Source organism: Mauremys mutica, chromosome 16, assembly GCF_020497125.1.
Source record: "Mauremys mutica isolate MM-2020 ecotype Southern chromosome 16, ASM2049712v1, whole genome shotgun sequence".
In the NCBI taxonomy this organism is placed as follows: Eukaryota; Metazoa; Chordata; order Testudines; family Geoemydidae; genus Mauremys; species Mauremys mutica.
This window is the reverse complement of record NC_059087.1, coordinates 29933497-29957236: the sequence shown is the minus strand read 5'-3', so window position 1 is coordinate 29957236 and position 23740 is coordinate 29933497. Positions and strand designations below refer to the sequence as shown.

Genomic DNA, 23740 nt, shown 5'->3' with positions numbered 1-23740 from the left:
AATAGTGGATCAAATCCAGAGGCCCTTATTCAGCTATTATTCAGTCCTTAGGCAAAAACACTTAGAAGCCATAAACTCTGCCTGAGTGATAGCTGAGTATAAACTGAGTATGACCCTGGATAGGTCGTCTAGTCCAGTTCCCTGCACTGAGGCAGGACCAAACAGACCATCCCTGACAGGTGTTTGTCTAACTTGCTCCAGTGATGGAGATTCCACAGCCTCCCTGGGCAATTTATTCCAGTGCTTAGCCACCCTGACAGTTAGGAGTGTTTCCTAATGTCCAGCCTAAACCTCCCTTGCTGCAAGTTAAGCTCATTGCTTCTTGTTCTGTCCTCAGTGGTTCAGGAGAACAATGTATCGCCCTCCTCTTTATAACAGCCTTTTAAGTACTGTTATTGTGTCCGCACCCGCTCAGTCTTCTCCACACTAAACAAATCCAGTTTTTTCAATCATTCCTTGTAGGTCACCTTTCTAGACCTTTAGTCATTTTTGTTGCTCTCCTCTGGACTTTCTCCAATTTCTCCACATCTTTCCTGAAGTGTGGGGTCCAGAAGAGGACACAGCTCTCCAGATGAGGCCTTATCAGTGCCAGGGGCGCCCAGAGGATTCCCGCCGCCGAATTGCCACTAAAGACCCGGCACTTTGGCGGCGGGTCCCGGGGTCTTTGGGGCACTTCGGCGGCGGGTCCCGGAACGGAAGGACCCCCCGCCGCCGAATTGCCGCCGAAGACCCGGAGGGGAAGAAGCTCCAGGGGCCCGGGCCCTGCGAGAGTTTTCTGGGGTCCCTGGAGCGACTGAAGGACCCTGCTCCAGGGGCCCCAAAAAACTCTTGTGGGGACCCCTGCGGGGCCTGGAGCCTGGGGCAAATTGCCCCCTTCCCCCCCCCCTCCCCCTAGGAGGCCCTGATCAGTTCTGAGTAGAGTGGAAGAATTACTTCTCGTGTCTTGCTTACAACACTTCTGGTAATACATCCCAGAATGATGTTCGCTTTTTTTGCAACAGTGTTACACTGTTGACTCATACTTATAGTGGATCACAAACTAACACCCAGATCCTTTTCTGCAGGATTCCTTCCTAGGCAGTCAGTTCCCATCTTGTATTTGTGCAGTTGATTATTCCTCCCTAAGTGTAGTACTTTGCATTTGTCCTATTTATTTCAGATCTTTTCTCCAGTTTGTTAAGAGCATTTTGGATTCTAATCCTGTCCTCCAAAGTGCATGCAATCCCTCCCAGCTTGGTGTCGTCCACAAACTGTGTAAGTGTATTCGCTATCTATTATCCAAATAATTTATGAAGATATTGAATAGAACTGGACCCAGGACAGATCTCTGTGGGATCCCACTTGATATCCCCTTCCAGCTTGACTGAACCATTGAAAACCACACTCTGAGTATGGTTTTCCAATCATTTGTGCATGCACCTTATAGTCGGTTTGTCTAGGCTGTATTTCCCTAGTTTGTTTATGAGAACATCATGGGAGACAGTATCAAAAGCCTTGCTAAAGTCTTGCCAAAGTCTACTGCTCCCCCCCATCCACATGGCTTGTTACTCTGTCACAGAAAGCTATTAGGGTGAGTTGACATGATTTGTTCTTGACTATTACTTATCACCTTATTATGTGCTAGGTGCTTACAAATAATACTTTGCCTTAGCAGAGCACTTCCTCCCAAGGATCCTGAAGCGCTTTAGAAATGGAAGCAATTTAGCCTCGCAGTCCCCTTGCGAGGTGGAGTGTATGATTAGCCCCTTCGTACAGATGGGAATTTGAGGTCTGTAGAAATAACTACCCAAGGTCACATAAGGCACAGGCAATAGCACCCAGGAGTCCCTTGCGTTAACCACTAACCTTCTAAGCTAGTCCTGCTGGGGAAGGTCGGGTACCGAGCCCTGTTTCAGTAACCCACAGTCCTTTGCTCTCAGTAGGAGGCCTTTGGGTGATACCATGCGTCACAAACTCACAAGTGAAGGGCACGTTTCTTTCTCAGTAACGGTTGCTAAGACATTGTAAATGTGTCGCTCCCACCACTCAGCCTCCTTCTCCCTTCCCTTGCTAGCTGTATCTCCAGACAAGGGGTTGGCTTAGTCATGTATGCACATTTCCAGTAGGGTATCTATGACATGGCCATGGTGATTGATGCATGGCCCCTGTGTGGTACGGTCAAAGAAAACCAAGCCGGGGTTGCTCTTTGCTGTCAACAGTGATTCATACTTTAGCTTTTTTCTGTGCTTTTAAAAATGTCAGTTAGCCACTAACAATAAGAAATGTATCGAATATGGCCAGGAAAGGCCATTGCCCAGCAGCACGGCTGGCTGTAGCATCCAGACGTTCCATTAATGTGAAGGGACGTTCCATGGAGAAGTGCTACTGAAGCCCGTCACAGCAGCACTGAAGAGCGAAACCTTGGCAATGGCCACTCTGCGTGGCAGACAGGCAACAAGATTGGCTAGCGATCAGAGCAAGGACCGAGCACCCGGAGGGTGGCTTGAATCCTTCAACCAGCGTGCCAGCAAAATGAGTCAGAGGCAGAAACTCCCCCAAACAGGCTGATATATCTGAGCCCTCCTGTGTAAATAACAATACAACACAAATCATGGTGTGTGTGTGTCAAAACCAGGCTACCGGGGGAAGGCGAGACCTTGGGTTTTGGCAGTGTTCATTTTTGGCCCGGCACACAAACCCTACAACGACAAGAGCAGTATAACGGCTTACGTAGGCCTAGCTCCAGTTCATTCGTCGATGTTTGCTGCAAAGAGATTTTAGTCTTCAGACTAGGATACTTTGCATTCCCCCTATCGAGCCTGGGGAATGTTCCATGCAGCCTGTTCTGAGCAGGAGTGTGACTATTCAGACAAACATCTGTGCTCAAGAGGAGATGTTACTTGTCCTCACTATCTGGAACCTTGCAGTGGAGACACAGAAACTGCTGTGTTACTCCTTACTTTTCATTGTCTTTGGTTGCTTACATACCTTGGGTGAGAACTGGGTTACCTCCTAAAGCTATGATCTCCGTGGGAGTTGGCGAGCACCCTATTCCCACCTGCTCCTTGCTTTCCTGGCTCTCCTCCCCCTGTCCAACATTATGCTGTGCAGGAGAGAGGTGATAAATGCACCGCGAATGTGGCACATGCTTTGCTTTGATGCCCAGAAAAATGTTCATTTTTGATGAGCTGATTGCATCACCAATACAAAACAACGTTCTCATTAACCGTCTGGCACAATGGCTTGTCTGTGAGCACTGCCTGCGATTGGTGCTGCAGATGTGGAATACAGGCAACGCAGACGCTTCTCAGAAGCTGGTTCCTCTAATTGGAATATTTCCCAAAGCACACTCCTGTTCCTCCTCGTCCTGCTAGAGCGTCTAACGAAGGCTTGTCCCTCCCGCTGTTGAATCATCCTTTGTCCTTTCTCAGACACGGATTTTGAAAGCTATAAAGAGCTTACAACTCCAGTTCAGTTTAATCTTTGTGTTTTCATTGCCAGAGCTCATTAGAGACCATAAAAAAAGCCTGGAAAACTTCACCTGCTTTCAGAGTTTGAAAAGCTGCAAGAGTCTGATTCTTCTCTCTGCTCTACCTGTGACATCAGTGCAGCTACTCCACAATTATGCTGGTATAAGTCAGAGCAGAATCTGGCCCTAAATATTTATGACATCTTCAGCAGTGAACTGATTTCACACTGAGACCCTGCTGGACAGCCCTGGCTCTCCTGCCAGAGAGGAACCCCATGAACCTGTCAGCCTCCCAGCCCTGAACCCTGCCACTGTCACCCCCTAGTTCTGTGGTTGCAGCAGTTCTGGTTCCTGTTGTCCTGAGATATCTGATAACAAGGGGACGAAAGTTGAGTCTCATGTCTGTCCTGAACCAGCCAGTTGTCCACTCACATCAGAGTGCCGATTCTTAGGGTATGTCTACACTATGGGATTATTCCGATTTTACAGAAACCAGTTTTTTAAAACAGATTGTATAAAGTCGAGTGCACGTGGCCACACTAAGCACATTAATTCGGCGGTGTGCGTCCATGTACCGAGGCTAGTGTCGATTTCCGGAGCATTGTACTGTGGGTAGTTATCCTGTAGCTATCCCATAGTTCCCACAGTCTCCCCCACCCATTGGAATTCTGGGTTGAGATCCCAATGCATGATGGGGCAAAAACAGTGTCGCGGGTGATTCTGGGTAAATGTCGTCACTCAATCCTTCCTCCGTGAAAGCAACGGCAGACAATCATTTCGCGCCCTTTTTCCCCTAAGGATTGCCCTGGCAGACGCCATAGCATGGCAACCATGGAGCCTGTTTTGCCCTTTGTCACTGTCACCGTATGTGTACTGGATGCTGCCGACAGAGGCGGTACTGCAGTGCTACACAGAAGCATTCATTTGCCTTTGCAAGGTAGCAGAGACGGTTACCATCCCTATTGCACCTCTTTCATTGTAAATTGGCGATGAGATGATGGTTATCAGTCATTTTGCACCGTTTGCATTTGGAAATTGGCGATGACGGTTATTAATCCTTTTGTACTGTCTGCTGCTGTCATGGGTGCTCCTGGCTGGCCTCACTGAGGTCGGCCGGGGGCGCATGGACAAAAATGGGAATGACTCCCTGGGTCATTCCCTTCTTTATGTTTTGTCTAAAAATAGAGTCTGTCCTGCCTAGAATATGGGGCAAGTATACTAGAGAACCAGAGAGCACAGCCGCTCCGGGTCAGAGCCCCAGAGATCCCGCAGAAATGATGAGCTGCATGCCATTCTAGGGGGTGCCCCTGCAACAACCCCACCCGTTGCTTCCCTCCTCCCCCACCCCTCCTGGGCTACCGTGGCAGTGTCCCCCCATTTGTGTGATGAAGTAATAAAGAATGCAGGAATGAGAAACACTGACTTTTTAGCGAGATAAAGTGAGGGGGAGGCAGCCTCCAGCTGCTGTGATAGTCCAGGCAGGACAGAATCTTTTCTTTAGACATGAAAGGGGGGAGGGGGGCTGATGGAGCTCAGCCTCCAGCTGCTATGATGAGGACGGTTACCAAGCCTTCTGTACCGTCTGCCGGGAATGACCAGGAGTCATTCCTATTTTTACCCAGGCGCCCCCGGCCAACCTCACCGAGTCCAGCCAGGAGCACTCACGGGATGATGATGATGATGGTTTTCCACCATTTTGTACCATCTGCCATCAGGAAAGGAAGGGGAGGGGCTGCTGCTGTTCAGCGCCGCAGCACCGCGTCTACCAGCAGCATGCTGTAGACATACGGTGACATTGAAAAAAGGCAAGAAACGATTTTTTTCCCCTTTTCTTTCACGGGGAGGAGGGGGGTAAATTGACGACATACACCCCGAAAAACCCTGGACAATGTTTTTGACCCTTCAGGCATTGGGAGCTCAGCCAAGAATGCAAATGCTTTTCGGAACCTGCGGGAACTGGGGGATAGCTGGAGTCCTCAGTCCCCCCTCCCTTCCCTCCATGAGCGTCCATTTGATTCTTTGGCTTTCCATTACGCTTCTCACGCAGCACTGTGCTGAGTCCCTGCTGTGGCCTCTGTCTATCATAGCCTGGAGATTTTTTCAAATGCTTTGTCATTTTGTCTTCTGTAACGGAGCTCTGATAGAACAGATTTGTCTCCCCATCCAGCGATCAGATCCAGTATCTCCCGTACGGTCCATGCTGGAGCTCTTTTTGGATTTGGGACTGCATGGTCACCCGTGCTGATCGGTGCTCCATGCTGGGCAAACAGGAAATAAAATTCAAAAGTTCACGGGGCTTTTCCTGTCAACCTGGCCAGTGCATCCGAGTTCAGATTGCTTTCCAGAGCGGTCACAATGGTGCACTGTGGGATACTGCCCGGAGGCCAATACCGTCGAATTGCAGCCACACTAACCCTAACCCGACATGGCAATACCGATTTCAGCGCTACTCCCGTCGTCGGGGAGGAGTACAGAAATCGGTTTAAAGAGCCCTTTATAGCGATATAAAGGGCTTCATTGTGTGGATGGGTGCAGGGTTAATTCGGTTTAACGCTGCTAAATTCTGTTTAAATGCTTTCAGCAAGATCAGTGTATGACAAATAAGAACTATTCTGGGGCTCAGCTGAACACCCCGACAGGTTCATTTACTTTCTTTATACTGAGACAGAGTTGGCTAGAGGAGATGAATGAATAAGTAACAAGGTCCCTCCAAAACCTGCCACTGCCTCGGTTTCCCCTTAGGGTGCATGTGTGATTGTAGCACAGGTACCCATGCTAACAGCACAGGTAACAGTAACACATGTGGCATCGTGAGTACCTACCCAGCTCCCTGGTAGGCTTGTACTTCATTGCCGTGTGACCAGACCCTACGTATCAGCCGTTCAGCAGCTCCCAGCGCTGTCAGGTTGCTGCAGTGACTTAGCCGGAGAACAACTAAAGTCCATACAAACTCAACACACGTCTGCCGCTGTTCTGCCTGCGTACCTGGGCTCAGCTCCCTTCCTCCTCCTCTCCTTGCCAGGGGTCACCACATCACCCTGCTAGGCAGCTGCAGAAATAGTCCGTTTGTCCTCCCCTTAATAGCAGGGGTTGCTGTACCCCCAGCAGCGTTGGAGGAACTCCTCTGGGTTCCCAGCCCTGGGAATCCTAAACAGCCAGGCTGCCTGCCCCATAATCCAACCCTACCCTGTCTTCTCCTGGGGCCTTCTCCTAGACCCTCCAGCCTCGGCCTCCTTCTCCTCGCCAGGCCTGCCCTTCCCAGAGCCGGCCTCATCCGCTTCTGTCCTTTGCTCACTGGCTGCGCCTGTCCCCAGCTGGCCTGGGTTAGTCACATATGTCTACCCTTAATTCCCTTCACCGGGGAGGCCAGGGGAGGCTGCTGCCCTGGGACGGCTGCGCAGCTTCAGTGCTTGTGAGCTTCCTTCCCACTAATGGCTGGTCCTGGCAGCTACAGGAGCTTGCTACTCACCTCTAAAGCAGTGAGCGGCCAGGGCTGGTGCTTTCGGGGCTGGCGGTCCCAGTGCTCCTCCCCGTCTGGAGGACAGACTCCCCTGACTGGGCTTCCCTCGCTGCTGCTCTGTTTTGCACTCGGAGGACAAGGCATTGATTTCTGAATTATCTGGGTTATCCCAGTGCTGTGTAATCGACACCGAGGACCGGGATCCCTTCATGGATCACCGACATGGGCAGGCTCGCCTGGCCCCATTTCCCAGGCCCTTTGCCCGAATCCCAGCTGTCTGGTATAGACCGAGCCTAGAGGAGAGCTGCCTCAGCAGGCTGGCAGGGCGCTTGACTGCACCCCCTGAGATCAGTGCGGTGCTCAGCTCTGCAGCTCTCTTACAGGGCGTGACGCACTTTCCAGAGGCTGAGTCTCACCCCCGTCCGTCAGCCACGGCGCGCCTGCTTTTCCTGTCCGCCTCAGTGAGGAAGAACCGTCCAGTCATCCCTACCAGTCGAGATGAGGCGTCTGTTTCTGCATCATGGCTGATTGCTCCAGCCCTGATCCCATCTGGCCACTCTGGGCGCTCACGTCCAGTTCACGCATCGTTGCCTGCTGCCCTGATTGCTCCCCCATGCTGTGACACTCCTCTTTTAGCTTTGTCCTTTAAAGAGGGACATTCACATTGAGGCAGACTTGGAACCAAGGTGCCTTTCCCAGCCTGATCTCACACTAAAGGCCCGTGCCCGCGTAACGCCACCAATCCCTGCCTCCCCTCCCGCAGCATCCGGCTTCTGTTGACGAATACGTTAGCAATATGCAACATAACGTTTGGTTTCTCGCAGGCTTGGCTGCCCCCATGGGCACAGGGCTGTCCCAAGTCCTCTGTCTCTCTACAGAGCCACTCTCCCCTCCCCTTGTGTGCAGTGGGGGGGGACCCGCTGAGCCCTGTCCTAGCAGAATCAAGGCCTGGAGCAAGGTGGGGTGTTCGAGGCAAACCCTGCCAGCCTCTTGCAGGAGCGTTTTGCAAACCCCACAATGCAGTGCTGAGGCTTGGCAGGTTTAGGGGGATTTGTCATGGGGTGTAGAGTCCTCCATTTCTAGGTCCCGTGTTCACATCCCGCCCAAGCGGGGAGTGACTGGGAGCTGCTACCACCTGAGGAGTGGGATGGGAGGCCAGCTGAAATGAGTAGGTGGGCTCAGTCCTGTTTGTGATGGACAGGCCTCCTGGTCACAGGCCACATCACGCCAATGAGGCTGAGGTGGCTGCTCCCAAGCCGGAGGTGAGGATTTCAGTCTCTGGAGCTGTCTGTCCAGCAGCGTCAGGCCCCGAGGAGTCGCGGCCATGTCCAGGAGAGCTGTATTAGCCCCGGTTCGGGACTGGGTGCAATAGAATAATTGTCACACCTGGATGGAAGGTGTCAGATCGCTAGTCCGTTAATGCGGCCCCCCAAGGCGAAAGGCACTTGGGAATACCCGAGGCAGAAGGAGAACCCGGTCAGCCAGATGCGATTTGGTGAGTTTCCTCCTCTCCATTTAACCTTGCTGAGTGGTTATTGTGACAGGAGTGTGTATGCTGCTCTTGGGGTAAGCACGCTTCTGTCACACCGCTGCCAACTCCAGTACGTCCGTGTGCTGGGGCGGGACGTGGCCCGTCACCTGCGGTACGTCCGTGTGCTGGGGCGGGACGTGGCCCGTCACCTGCGATACGTCCGTGTGCTGGGGGCAGGATGCGGCCCGTCACCTGCGGTACGTCCGTGTGCTGGGGCGGGACGTGGCCTGTCACCTGCGGTACGTCCATGTGCTGGGGCGGGACGTGGCCTGTCACCTGCGGTACGTCCATGTGCTGGGGCAGGATGCGGCCCGTCACCTGCGGTACGTCCATGTGCTGGGGGGGGACGTGGCCTGTCACCTGCGGTACGTCCATGTGCTGGGGGCAGGATGCGGCCCGTCACCCGCAGCACATATGTGTGTTGGGGCAGGACGTGGCCCGTCACCCACGGTACGTCCGTGTGCTGGGGGCAGGATGCAGCCCATCACCCCTGGTATATCCTTGTGCTGGGGTGGGACGTGGCCTGTCACCCGCAGTACGTCCGTGTGCTGGGGGCGGGACGTGGCCCGTCACCACCAGTATCATAGAATAGAATCATAGAATCTCAGGGTTGGAAGGGACCTCAGGAGGTATCTAGTCCAACCCCCTGCTCAAAGCAGGACCAAACCCAACTAAATCATCCCAGCCAGGGCTTTGTCAAGCCTGACCTTAAAAACCTCTAAGGAAGGAGATTCCACTACCTCCCTAGGTAACCCATTCCAGTGCTTCACCACCCTACTAGTGAAAAAGTTTTTCCTAATGTCCAACCTAAACCTCCCCCACTGCAACTTGAGACCATTACTCCTTGTTCTGTCATCTTCTACCACTGAGAACAGTCTAGATCCATCCTCTTTGGAACCCCCTTTCAGGTAGCTGAAAGCAGCTATCAAATCCCCCCCTCAGTCTTCTCTTCTGCAGACTAAACAATCCCAGTTCCCTCAGCCTCTCCTCATAAGTCATGTGCTCCAGCCACCCAATCATTTTTGTTGCCCTCCGCTGGACTCTCTCCAATTTATCCACATCCTTCTTGTAGTGTGGGGCCCAAAACTGGACACAGTACTCCAGATGAGGCCTCACCAGTGCTGAGTAGAGGGGAATGATCACATCCCTCGATCTGCTGGAAATGCCCCTACTTATAGTATGTCCGTGTGCTGGGGGCAGGATGCGACCTATCACCGCCGGTACATCCGTGTGCTCAGGGTGAGATGCGGCCCGACAGTGCCGGTACGTCCATGTGCTGGGGGCTGGACATGGCCCGTCATTACTGGTACGTCCATCTGCTCAGGGTGAGATGTGGCCCGTCACTGCTGGTACGTCCGTGTAGTGGGGGCGGGACATGGCCCGTCACAGCTGGTACGTCCCTGTGCTGGGGGCAGGATGCGGCCTGTCACCCCCGGTACGTCCGTGTAGTGGGGGCGGGACATGGCCCGTCACTGCCGGTACGTCCGTGTGCTGGGGGCAGGATGCGGCCTGTCACCCCCGGTACGTCCGTGTAGTGGGGGCGGGACGAGGCCCGTCACCCCCAGTACGTCCGTGTGCTGGGGGCGGGATGTGGCCTGTAGAATTCCGTATGGTCTCATCTTCCCAGTTGTTTGTCGTTCCCTGAGCTGTGTCTATAACCCCCGTCGTGCAGTCTGCGGCTGTCTCATGCCTCCCCTGGGACCGTGCGTGCTCACACACTCTGTCCCAGCAATCTGCTCGTAAACTGTTGTCGTGCTGACATCACTGCAGCTTAGCAGTGCGTATGCCCTTCTTTCCCCTGCCGTGCGCTCCACGTCTCCGACTGGCTGTTTTCCCGACTCGGGAATCCTTCAGGGGCGTTTTGTTGCTTGGTGGTGACAAACACTAGCCCTGATCATTTGCCCTCAGTAGCCAGGATTCATCTTACCTTCTGGCTGTGTGAATTGCTTCCGAAGTTTGTCATCTGCCTCTGGGCCTCGGGGGCCCAGCTCCGGAGTGCAGGCAGATTGTGTGGTACTGACCTGGGGCTCTCTGTCACACGAGTCACTGCATTTTGCTGCTTTCCCTGCATTCCAGCAGGGGCTCTCGGGTCTGTTCTCTCGCCCGGCTGAGGCTTGAGGAAGTCTATAATGTCGGACGAGCCTCAGCTCTGCATCACAATTACTTCCCTGTCCCTATGGCACCCTGGCTAAATAGCATCAGAATCTGGGCGTTTGGCAGCAGTTTTCCCAGCTGCTCAGATGTCCCCGTTTCCTCCTTTTTCAAGATCTCGGTGAGTGAGTTAGGAGCCCTGCCACTGAGGAGCTGGTGGGCGGTGCAGATGGACACAGTGCAGGCTTCCCCCAGCCCTCTGCCAGGAGCTCAGGCTGTCTGACCAGGTCTGAGCACAGACGGTTCAGTGCATGCCTGCTCGCCCTGCCGCTCCAGCACTGGCCTCGGTTGTTCCAGTTGCAGTGCTCTCCAGGAACCTGTCCCCTGGTGCATTCTGGGAGATATGTAAAGCCCACCAGTTCCCTCTGGGGCAGCAGGGTGAGGACTAGTGGACCGGGTTCCACTTGTCCATGTCCACACTGGCCCCAAACTGGGTCAGGTTTAAACCGAACAGCTTCCTAAACCTGCGGAGAGCTAGTTACCCCGGGTGGCTCCCAGAATACTTGTAAACGTCTTGATGCTCTTTTGTGTGCGGCCGCGAGGTGTTTTGCAAACTCTAGGGGGTTAGCCTGGTTCCAAATGGCCAATGTCTTACTGCAGCCAGGGCTGTGGTTCCCTGCCTTGCTGGGGTGTTGGGCAGGTTAACAATGGATGTGCAGTGTGTGCAGCACGTACGTGTTGAATGGGTTGCTTCCCTTCACCCAAGAGATGCTGGATAAAGCACATGGGGATGGAAGATGCCCCTATATACAAAGTTGTTATTATCTAGTATGATTACAGTGCAAAGGCCACTTTCTCCACATGGCCATGTAACGTGCTCTGGACTGCAGCCCAAAACACTTCCCAGCCTGCTGCACTTAGTTTTCATTAGCACTTGGGGTTGATTGTCCTTCTGTGCTACCCAAATTGCTCTGAGCCTGTGTTACAAACACTGCTTGGTTGGTTTTAAATCCAGCGCTGTTTCCCCTTCAGTTTCTGTCACTGACCCGCGAGCTGTGGAATCAATGTGCTACTGTTGAACGATGGCTGAACATCCATCTCAATAGTATCTTGAAAATCTTATCAATAAGCTAGGGATAAAAAACCGCATCCATTTATCAGACGGAAGGCAGGAGTTCAGGCAGCAGCTGGGCCTGTCGTTCCAGTCCAGAATGCCTGACACACCAGTGAAGCCATCCTCCTCTGACGGTAACTGAGGCACCTTCAGCTCCGGCGCATACCTTGGGCTCTCTTGCCATGTAAGAATTGGTTGACACTCAGCCTTCTCCCTTCTGTTCCCTGCGGGCCGTGCCAGGCAGAGACGCTGCAGAGAACACGTCCTGCTCTCATTCCCGGGGCTGCTTTGCTTGCCTGACGAGAGTCAGTGGGATTAACTGGGGGAAGAAATTCATCCCGTGGCCATGCATGGACTTGGATTAGGTTTGCAACTGGTGGGAGGTCTTTCTTTTAGCTCCAAAACATGGGACCGCGTTCACTGATGGCATAAGCTGGGCAGCTTGACTGGCAGCTCTGAATTCAGCCCTATGACTTCGCATTGCCAGAGATAAGTAACTCAACTCATGGAGGTTTGGCATGGGAGCCTGGGGCGCCATCCTCAGATTAGTCACATGTACACCAGGATCCTGCCTCTAGCTAGGACACGTGGGCCCTGCGTTCGGCTGCTCAGTTTGGCACTTTGTCTTCACATGCCTACTTAGCTGCCTTGGGCCAAGGGCAGCGCCTGTAGACACCGGTGCAAGCCTTTGGCCTTGCTGTAGTCACATGCTTTAGAGAGCCAGTTAAAAGGCCAAAGTACAGAACCTGGATGTCCCATTTTAAATGTCTATGTTTGAAAATCCAGCTCACAGCATGTACATTCTAGCTGCTCTCGGCTTATGCACCTTCCAACTTATGCACCAACTGAAATCAGCTGAGAGGTTCCTTCTAAGGCTCTCTGGCTTTGAGCTCAGCACATGTAGGGGCTGGAGGCCAGGTGTTCTCAAGCGTGAGCCCGAGCTCTGGAATTCATTTTCCAGCTTGTTCCGGCAAAGCGCAGGCTTGCTGACCTTCTGAGCCGGCTCGGGGCCTATCTAGCCACTCAGCCTTACTCCGGGGTGTTCCTTGTGTGGACTGGGGGTTGATTTGGCGTTGACATTTGTCACTATTTATCGTCACCATTGCGCAGATGTACACAGAGAGAGCTGCCACACACCTGTGTTGTCAGTCGGTAAATACTGTGCTTTAGAGGATGGACAGGACAGGGAACTGCCTCCAGAAAGGGAGACCCTGAGCAGAGACAGCCACCTCCCCACACAGTCCTGAAGCACAGGGTAACAGGCATATGCCTCACAACATCTGGGGTATGACTCCCTGTGTCAATGTAAGGATACAAACTGGTGGACAGAGTGTCTTAGCACTGGAATTACAGCCACCACTCAGCCCGTCCCAGGGCTTGGCCACTTCATAGAATATCGGCATTGGAAGGGACCTCAGGAGGTCATCTAGTCCAACCCCCTGCTCAAAGCAGGACCAATCCCCAACTAAATCATCCCAGCCAGGGCTTTGTCAAGCCTGACCTTAAAAACCTCTAAGGATGGAGATTCCACCACCTCCCTAGGTAACCCATTCCAGTGCTTCACCACCCTCCTAGTGAAATAGTGTTTCCTAATAGCCAACTGGGGGGTTTCAAGTTGAGGACCAGCATGTATCCCCCCACCCTAAGATCCTAGGGTAGGTCCCCTTTTTGCCGCCACCACCCGGTCAATTTCGTGGGCCGGGACACCCCTGTTTTCCCCTTGCCTCTTTTTAAAGACGTTCCCTGGGGAAACACAGATCAACTCACAGAGGGAGAAACCTTCCCCCTCCCCTCTCTGCCCAGAGATAAGCTTGTCTTACCACCGAGAGAGAGTTTCTTAGCCCCTCCCCCTGTATCCACAGTAGAGGGATTTAATCAAATCTTTATAGAAAGAATTTATTAAAAGAAAAACAAGAAAATACAGAATCTCTATGAGTCCAAACTGGACACTCATAGGGTATAACCTTGCTAAGTTCTGGAGAGAATCCTCTCTCCTTTTCAGTACAAACAATACAGGCAGAATTAAGAATAATTAATAACAAACGCACAGAATTGCAAACATAGGATTATTAGATGAGGACACAAAGTACCTTTCTAATACTCACTATCTTGACTAGAAGAAATTAGTTCAGAAAGGTGGAAACTTGTAGAGACTTGATTAAAACATCTGGACTCTTGTAACTTCAAACGGCTAAGAACAACACACACAGAAAACAGAGGGAAAAAGTTCCCTCCTAGGAATTTCAAATTCTCTTCCCTGATTGGTCCTCAGGTCAGGTGCCTACCAGGTACTATGTTTTAACCCTTTACTAACTATTCATGACAGGGTGCACTTACTTCTGGGGACATCGTTGGGCACACAGCTGACAACTGCTCAGACCCAGCACAAAGCCGTAGTTGTGTGGCAGGTGTCAGTGTTTGGTGTCGTTGGGGTGCAGTGGGGGCCTTCCCTGGTGTAGCCCTGCAGACTTGGTTGGGCACGATGTTGGGAAGTGACACGGTGAGGCCTGCAGCTCAGGGCTCTGGGCCTGCCCTCCCAGCACAGCCTGCAAGGCAGATCCAAGGGACGTGAATTGTGGGTCAGGATGGTGACCGTGTGGAGCCGAGTCCATGCACATGACTCTCTTTAATGGGACCCGTGTTCCGTAACACAGGATCTGTGTATGGGGAAGGTGCATCGCTGAGCTGCAGATGCTGCAAAACCAGCCCTGGAACCTCTGTAGTGTCAGGGCTGGTCTCTGTTTCTCAGTTCGACTTCCTGGTGGATTTTTTGCTGTCTCTGATCCCTGCTTAGAGCCTCTTGATCCCCCAGCTTGTGCTTGACTCCACCTGCCTCTAGGGGAGGGAGAATGGCACATTTTAAGAAACTCATCACATTACACTCATTACTCATTGCTTGTTTAAAATCACACAATGTTTTTAAGATACAAAAATAATCACCATTTCCGTTGCATTTCAGTGACGTTGAACATACTCCCCTTCCGAATGAACTGCCGGTTTTGTTGTTGTTGTTGTTGTAAATATTAAATGGATATTTCCTTACATGGTAACATTCATGGAAGTTGACCTTCCCTCCCCAAAAGATCACCTGCCTGAGGCCTGCTGCGTGAGAGCTCGAAGCCCATCGGCAGCTCCACACAATGTATAACCTCCTCTTTCGGCGTGCAGCAAGCAGCTGCCAGCACTGGGCTACCTGTGTGGCACTGACTGAGGCCAGGACACTGAAGGCAAAAGTTGGTTATAAAAACAGATTAAAAATGTGGATAGGGCTCATGTGTAAAACTAGGATTAAGCAGCCAAAAAAGAATCTGAAGAGCAACTAGCCTGAGACACAAAAACTAACAGCAGTTTTTTTAAGTCCATCAAAAGCAGGAAGCCTGCCAATCAGTGGGGTCACTGGACGATTGAGCTGCTAAAGAAGCACTCAAGGATGACCAGTCCGTTGCAGAGAAGCTAAATGAACTCTTTGCACTGGTCTTCACTGCAGAGGATGTAAGGCAGATTCCCCCTGATCCATTCTTTTTAAGTGACAAAACTGTCCCAGATTGAGATGTCAGTAGAGGAGGTTCTGAAACAAACTGATCAATTAAACAGTAATAAGTCACCAGAACGAGATAGGATTCACCCAAGAGTTCTGAAAAAACTCAAATATGAAATTGCAGAACTACTAACTGTGGTATGTGACCTATCATTTAAATCAGCTTCTGTACCAGAGGGCTAATATAATGCTGATTTTTTAAAAAAAGGTTTCAGAGGTGATTCTGGCAATTACAGGCTGGTAAGTATCGGGCAGATTGATTAAAACTATGGTAGAGAATAGAATTATCGGACACTTTGATGAACACAATATGTTGGGGAAGAGTCAACACAGCTTCTGTTAAGGGAAATCATGCTTCACCGATCTATTAGAATTCTCTGTGGGTGTCAACAAACGTGGATGAGGGTGATCCAGTGGACATAGAGTTCACTTGGACTTCAGAAAGCTTTTGACAAGGTCCTCCACCAAAGGCCCTTAAGCAAAGAAAACTGTCATGGGATAAGAGGGCAGATGCTCTCATGGATCGGTAACTGGTTAAAAGATAGACAATAAAGGGTAGGAATAAATCAGGGTGGCCAAACTGAGCCTGAGAAGGAGCCAAAATTTACCAATGTACATTGCCAAAGAGCCACAGTCATACGTCAGCCGCCCCCCATCAGCACCTCCCTGCACTTCCCAATCAGCTGTTTCGTGGGGTGCAGGAGACTCCAAGGGAGAGGAGCGAGGGAAGGGCAGGCTCGGGGGAGGGGGCGGGAAGGGGTGGAGTGGGGGCAGAGCCAGGGGTTGAGCAGTGAGCACCCCCCGGCGCATTGGAAAGTTGGCGCCTGTAGCTCCAGCCCCAGAGTCGGTGCCTAGACAAGGAGCCGCATATTAACCTCTGAAGAGCCGCATGTGGCTCCGGAGCCCCAGGTTGGCCACTCCTGGAATAAATGGATAGTTTTCACAGTGTAGAAGGATAACTAGGGGGGTCCCCCAAGGAGCCATGCTGGGACTAATACTGTTCAACGTGTTCAGAAATGAGTAAACTGTGAGGTGGCAACGTTTGCAGATGATACAAAATTACTCAAATTGGTTAAGTCCAAGGCTGACTGCGAAGAGTTACAGAGGGACCTCGCAGGAGTGGGTGACTGGGCAACAACATGGCAGATGAAATTCAACCTTGATAAATGCAAAGTAATGGACATTGGAAAACATAATCCAACTATACGTACAAAATGATGGGGTCTAAACTAGCTGTTACCACTCAAGAAAGAGATCTTGGAGTCATTGTGGATAGTTCTCTGAAAACATCTGTTCCATGTGCAGCCAGGAGTAAAAAAAGCTAATGTTAGGAATCGTTAGGAAATGGATAGGTAATAAGAAAAAAAATCATATTGCCACTACATAAATCCATGGTATGTCCACACCTTGAATACTGCATGCAGTTTTTGTTGCCCATCTTAAAAAAGATAAATTAGAATTGGAAACGGTACAGAAAAGGGCAACAAAAATGATTAGAGGCATGGAGCAGCCTCTAAGACTGGGACTGTTCATTTTAGAAGAGAGATGACTAAGGGAGGCTGTGATAGAGGTCTATAAAATCATGAGAAAGTGTGGAGAAAGTGAAGAAGGGTTCTTCTATCCTGAGCGTCTAGGACCTTTCCATGTGGGTGAAACTTGAAACCACCCAGAACAGAATTATTTTCCTTATGAAAGACGGGCGTTTCGGCGCTCCCTGAGGGTGCGTCTACACAGCATTTTGGAGCAAGCCCCCCAGCCCAGGTCAATAGACTCAGGCTGATGGGCTCAGACGCGTGCTCTAAAAATAGCTGGATAGTCAGTGCTTGCAACTGAGGCTGGAGCTCAGGCTCGGAAGCCCAGCTGCCTCCCAAGACTTCAGAGCCTGAGCTTCAGCCCAAGCCGTGAGTTCAAAGTGCTGTCTAACATGGCTATTTTTAGAGTGCTAGCATGAGCCTGCTCGCCCCTGTCTGTGGACCCCTGGGAAGCTCACTTCAAAATGCTGAGTAGACATACCCGCAGCGGTTCCGTCTGTCGCTGGAGGCACAAATTCTGATCCAAACGCTGCATTTGTGCTAATGACCCACGTGGTTGGGGTAATCACACGTGTTCTGATGGGAACTGGAGAGGAGGGGTAACTCCCCACACTTGCTGTTGTGAGACCTGGCCCTGTGTGAATGCCCGCTGTGTACATCTGGCTCTCCTGAGCCCTGCATGGCAGGTAGCCTCTTTTGGGGGCGGCTCTGTAGCCTAGGGAGGTCAGTGGGAGTTTTCCTGCTGATGTCTCTGAGCTTTGGATCAGATCATTACAACATTGTTCTTGTTTGGCTGCAGGAGACTGGGCACTGCTGGCCTAAACTCACCCCAGTGCTTAGGTGTTCGCTAGGGCACCCCGGCCTTGTTACTGCCTGTGCCTGGTGCTGCTCCTTCCCGCCGCGCAGCGGAATGTAAGGAAAGCACCCGACAAGCGGTGCTGCCTGGGGACGCTGGCTGGCTGCTCTTTTCAGGCAGACGTGCTCTGCACTGACCCTGCCTCCGAAGTACAGGAAGAGCTTGGCTCCAGGAGGATTGAAAGCAGCTAGGCAGCAGGAGGGGGAATAGGAGAGACGGAAGAGCTGGGGCTAGTCTCAAAAGCCGTCCCCAAGGGCAGGGTGCAGGCTGCAAGAGCCGGCACTCAGCACAGGCGAGGAGCCCTTGATTCACTTCCACTGCACAGCCTGACTTCATGGTTTAGTACAGTCCAGTGGTAACCATGGAAACCGTTTTTTCTCTCCACCCCCCACTCCCCCCTTTCCAGATGACTCGGGTGATGAGGAGCCAGCCTCGCAGTCTGACAAGAGTGAGCTGCACAGCACTCTGAAAAGCCTCGCCAGTAAGCTGGAGGATCTAAGCACATGCAATGACCTTATTGCCAAGCACGGGGCAGCTCTCCAGAGGTCCCTGAGTGAGCTGGAGAACCTGAAGCTGCCTGCCGAGAGCGGGGAGAAGATCAAAGCCGTCAATGAGCGAGCCACCCTCTTCCGGATCACCTCCAATGCGATGATCAATGTAAGTGCTCTGGCGCTTCGGTTCTCTTGGAAATCCTGGCAGTAGCAGGGGTGTGGGCAGGGGCTTGGCTTGCCTGCGGCGTGTGGAACTCCTCACCGGTCCCTGCACGCAGTGAATAGCTGTGTGCCAGGTACACTCTGTGCATGAGTGTGCGTCTGCTCCGCTCTTCTGTTCAGAAGAGGACAAGGGGCATTCGCTCCCCACGGTCTGCTGCTCTCCTTCCCTTTGTCTTCATTCCCGTCCTCCCCAGTACGGGAAGAGTCTTTCTCCCCTCCCTGGACCCATTTCCTCTCCATGCTTTTCACAGAGGAGGAGGGAATCGTGTCGGATTAGTGTTGGGATGGGCGCTCCGGGAGCGGTTTGGAGTTTAGTTAAGGCTCAGGTGCCATTTATTCCGGCTGCACAGCAGTTAACAAGCCAAAGAGGATTCAAACTTGACAAGGTACAGCAGAGAGACAAGAAGCCGGGCTGCTTAATGGTCTGTAGTGTAATGTGTTCATGGACCCATTCGCAACGGCTGTGACAGCGGCTGGATAAGCTAAGTCTGCACAAACCACTTACGGGAGAGGCATCTCCCAAATGTGCCAGTGCTCAGCCGCAGGCTCTCTGGCCATTCTGTGGGGAGCAGGTCGCTTGCTACCTGGCTAGCACAGCAGGTCGGGAGCTGATGTACCGTGGGTTCATTCCCACTGCAGATTCAGATCCTCAGCTGGCATAAATCCGCATTGACTTCAGAGGAGCTGCCGGGATCTAGCCCTTAGCATTTAAATGCCAGGACAGTGACCTGGAGCAGAGGTGCCCAAATGCACAGCTGCGGCTTCTCCTTGTTTGTTTACTGCAGGTCATGTCCTCCTAACCAGCCAATCAGTGTTCACACACCCCACCGCACCCTGCAGGACAGTGCAGGGCTCGTATTTTGTGGTTGTCCTGCATGCTGGGGAATTCTCATCGGCTGCCTTCATGGTGAAACGTTCTCTGACGGTGGGGATAGGGTGACCAGACAGCAAGTGTGAAAAATCAGGACAGGGGGTGAGGAATAATAGGAGCCTATATAAGAAAAAGACCCAAAAATCAGGACTGTCCCTATAAAATCAGGACATCTGGTCACCCTAGGTGGGGGGGAGGGGTGTGGTTATTTTTTCCTGCAGGGAGGAAGGGACAGAAATTCTATAAAGGAAGCAAAATGTTAACAGTAAAAAGGGGAATAATTGCCAATGAATGAATGCAGCCTGGTGGAGATCCTGATCCTGGAACTGAATTAACGATGCTTGGCGGTGCGTAGCCAGCACCTCTCCTAGGCAGTCAGGGTACTAGGGAATTCCACCTCGTCCAGTGTCAAGAATTAAAGTGTTCACCAGCCACCACAATGAAAGGCTAACCCCTCCTCCCTTCCCCCACTCAACCCACCACCCCAGGAAAAGGCTGGGGAAAGAAGCTTTGCAGTGTCCTTCCCCTTCTTCCCAGCAGGGGCACTACACCTGTCCAGCTTTGCTGGGTGCTACCTTCAACCACACCTTACCTTTTCGTGGTGCTCTTGCACCTTAAGAGGTATCCTGACAGTGAGTAATCATTTAGGGTGTTATCCTGCCCAGCCTATCAGAGGGGCAGTGTGCGCCAGTGGAGAGGACAGCAGGCTTGGAACCAGGAGATCTGGATTTTATATCCTGCTCTGATATTGACCCACTGTATGATCTGGGGCCACTCTGTGCCTCAGTTTCCCCATTGTCAACATGGGGGTAATGACACTGACCCTCCCATGAGATCTGCAGATGAAAAGCACCGTGAGCCAGAGTCTACTACCCTCCCTCACGCTGTGTGCCACAGAGCCCTACACAGCGTCAGGGTGTCGGAATCTGGCCCTGTACAAGTATAAATTATTACCAAAGGGAAGTACGGAACCAAAACATCTCCTAGCAATATATGAAGGTAAAGTGCCCATGTGACCATGCTGATTGCTTTAGGTCTGTCAGCTGCCTCGGATACCACCGACTGCAAGGTAGTGTGTGGCCATTCATAGCACCGACTGCGAGGCAGAACGTGGCCATTCATACCACTGACTGCGAGGTAGAGTGTGGCCATTGATACCACCGACTGCGAGGTAGTGTGTGGCCATTGATACCACCGACTGCGAGGTAGTGTGTGGCCATTGATACCACTGACTGCGAGGCAGAGCGTGGCCATTGATACCACCGACTGCGAGGCAGCGCGTGGCCATTGATACCACTGACTGCGAGGCAGCGCGTGGCCATTGATACCACTGACTGCGAGCTATTTTTGATGTGCCTGTGATCCCTGGCAGGCGTAAATGAAGCCACCCTGGCGTGGCTCCACCCCTTTGTCTAGGAGAGCTCCCAGGCATGAGTTGTGGGCAGTTGTTCTCGCCTGTGGGGTTCTGCAGGGTCTCGTGCTATCAGCCCCCGTTCAGAGTGCACATGAAGCCATGGGGAGGTTTAATGAGTAGATGTTGGCTGTGGTGGTTTTAGTGTGCTGGCGACATGCAGCTCTCTCCTTGCTGTGCAATGGCTGTCCCGGGGAATGATTTAGGAGATAGCTGGCTAAGCCTCAGTCCAGGAATGACTGAACTGATGTTAGCAGACTGGAAGATGCAATGAGCAGTTGGAAGAGACTCAATGAGCAGCCTCGACTGAGGGAATACCCCTCCCATTTGTTTCCCTCATTCACAGTTTAGGGTTGTTGTTAGATCCAGGGCTGCTCCTAGATGCTCCAGCAGTGTCTGTGGCCGAGTGCTTTTTTCCTTGTGTGTCTAGTGAAGAGCACATGGCCTTTGTCCACCTGAGATTAACTTGCTGCCACATGCTCTACGTGGGGCTACAACTTGGACCACCTGAGAGCTGATGCTCGGGCAGAATTGGCGGCTGCCTTTGTTAAGCAGAAGTTGATACCATGAGCACGTTATACCAGCGCTCCGGAATCAGCATTAGCTGCCAGTTGGCATCCAGGTGGAGTTTAAGGGGCTAGTTTGGGCTTGCAAAATCCTAAATAATTTGAGCCCAGATTAGTTTAGAGATTCCTTTCCCCTCTTTACTGCGCCCCTTGTTGTCTGTGGGGCGCTGGTTTATATGGGAGAGGTTCTGAATTCTGAAACTTGCTCCCCACTGTGGTCCATTGTTTATTGGCAAAGCAGGTCGCAGAGCTCTCTTGCTCGAGCGTTTGGGTCGGAGTGGAGGAGGGTGTTCTTGTGGGAGGTCTGGGTTTTGAGCTTTTAGTCAGGAATACGGCCAGCGTGGGCTACATCGCATTGTACATCATGTATTTGTGGGGTTTATCTGGCTGGGTCTGATCTGATTGTGTGAATGTCCCTAGAGCCATGGAGAGGAATGTCCAACAACCAGAAACAAAATAGATAAAATAGTATTGCTGCCCTCTTTCTGTAAGGTTGCTGTACGCTCCTCGGGGAGGTGAGGTGAACTGAGCATGTTCCAGACACGCTGGTGTGACAGATTTATGTTACCAATCTGCCTGAGGCATCAGGTGATCAGGCTGAGGCTGCAGGATCTTTAGGGGAGGAGATAATGGAGCACACCAAGTGTCTAAGTTTTAAAGCTTTATTAATAAACTAATAAAATAACAGCGGAGAGTGTTACTCAGAGGAAGGAAGAAAGCGTTAGTGCCCCAAGCCCTGACCCACTTTCATACTCACACCCGCACTACCACGGCTGGCCAAGCCTGGGTGTAATGTAAGAAGAAGAGGGGGAGGGGTGGACGGGAGTTCCTGTCCTGTGCATGGGTCATCCTGGGTCCGCTGTTAATCTCTGACTTGCTTTGGCTCTTGGGAGGGTTTTTAAGTCCTGGGTTCTTTTGGGGGTGTTTCGTTCAGGGACCTCTGCTCCTGGTGCTCTTTGTACCAGTCCAAACCGGCTTTCTGTGGCCTTCTCAGCTTTCCCAAAACACACCAGCTCCATGGATGCGAGACTTTGTTTTCCCCTTCGCTGTCTCATTCGTTTTTGCAGTCCCTGCAGTCCTGCTCAGTTCAGTTCTTCTTTTCTCCTGGCTGGCTGGGGTTGGATAAGATAGGCTTGTCGAGCACCGTGACCTTGGACTGGGGCCAGCGTCTTATCTCCGGACCGAGCTAGCTGAAGTGTCAAGTTAACCCATTCTCTGCTCTCTTCCTCCCCTTCAACCTTTCGCAACCTGCAAAGGAATCTTCCACTCCACACTCACACCTTTAACCCTTCCCAAAATGCCTTGTGATGCTTGCAAAACCGTGTTGGCAACATACAGTGCTGACCTGCCTCCCCAAGGGAGCCCCAGAGGGAGAGGGCCGCGGGGGTGTGACACTGGGCCCATGCAGCTCTGCCTTCCTCTAGGGTAAACTGGGAGTGACTCCTCTGCCTTCGATGGTATTTCTTTGGGTTTACACTGGGGTAAAGGAGAGCAGAATTTGGCTCTCTTTGTCCCCATGTTAGTGCTGTGTAAGATGGGAGAGGAAGGCTTGTCAGCAGAAAGACGGCAGCAGCACATGCCAGCTAATTATTTTTTTAGGAGAGGTTAAAATGGTGAACTCAGAGTCTGGAAGTTTTGTGCCCTGGCTGGCTTCCCAACACTCTCCATCCAGAATTCCCTTCCTCTTGCTCAGGAAGGGGGTCGAATGCCCCAGAAGGGAAGTCCCTTGTCTGGAATATGATACAGTGATGGAGATAGCTACCTGCTTTAAGTACTTATCTGACCCCCACTACGATGGTATTGGCGCTCACAGTCTGCAATGTAGTTATCCTCACAACCCCCCTGCGCAGTACCAAAGGATTACTATCCTCGGGGGCAGGGGGTTGAGACACAGAGAGACTAAGTGACTTGCCCAAGATCCCACACGAAAACTGTGGCAGAGAAAGGACTTGGGCCCAGGCCCTAGGCTATTGACCTAACTAGTGGGTCATCCTTCCTCTCCTCTCCTCTAATAATTATTAACTATTACATAGCTGTGTTGGTGAGACAATGCAACTGCCTTTGAGCCCAGCTGGGCGTAACCAAGGAGCAGGCTGATGTCAGTGAGTGGGGCTATGAAGAGCGATAAGCAGGAGGCACGGAAAGGCAAGGCGCAGTCTGCTCGGGAGGAGGAGTGGGAGGTGCATAAAAATAAGGAGAAACCAATTAAGAGGCTAATTAGAGGAGCTGCGATGAAAAGCACCATGTTGTGCTGCAGAGACTATTCCAGTGAGCAAAGAAGGAGCCCTTTGAATAATTTTGCAAGCACAGAGAAGGTAAGGGAGACTCGAGCGTCAGAGGAAACCGGTTTGGGAGTCAGGAAGAGTTTAAAAAGCTGTAGGTGGAGCTGGAAATAGGTTCCTAATGGGGATGGATTGTGCTTCTGTGAAGTTCAGGGGCAGCTAAGCTATCCGTCAGGCTCATGTCTGCGGTTCTTTTTTAGTCAGGCACCATCTGAGCAGATGTTTGAGTGCAAATATATGGGCTGAATTCGGCTTGCCCCAGTTGCTCAGGTACCACATTGAATGCAGTGGTACCACTCAGGAGGGAGGAGAACAGGCCTGAGCCCT

General features: G+C 51.9%; 1 protein-coding gene across 4 annotated transcripts in view; it reads left to right on the top strand.

Annotated features, from left to right (window-relative positions):
* Positions 1–23740, top strand: part of OSBP2 (oxysterol binding protein 2) — a 376231-nt gene that overhangs the window by 229045 nt on the left and 123446 nt on the right. For all 4 annotated transcript variants that reach the window (XM_044989854.1, XM_044989855.1, XM_044989856.1 and 1 more), the window contains one exon: positions 17977–18227. In XM_044989854.1, coding sequence (XP_044845789.1) covers positions 17977–18227 — 251 coding nt within the window. The remainder of the gene's footprint in view (positions 1–17976; positions 18228–23740) is intronic.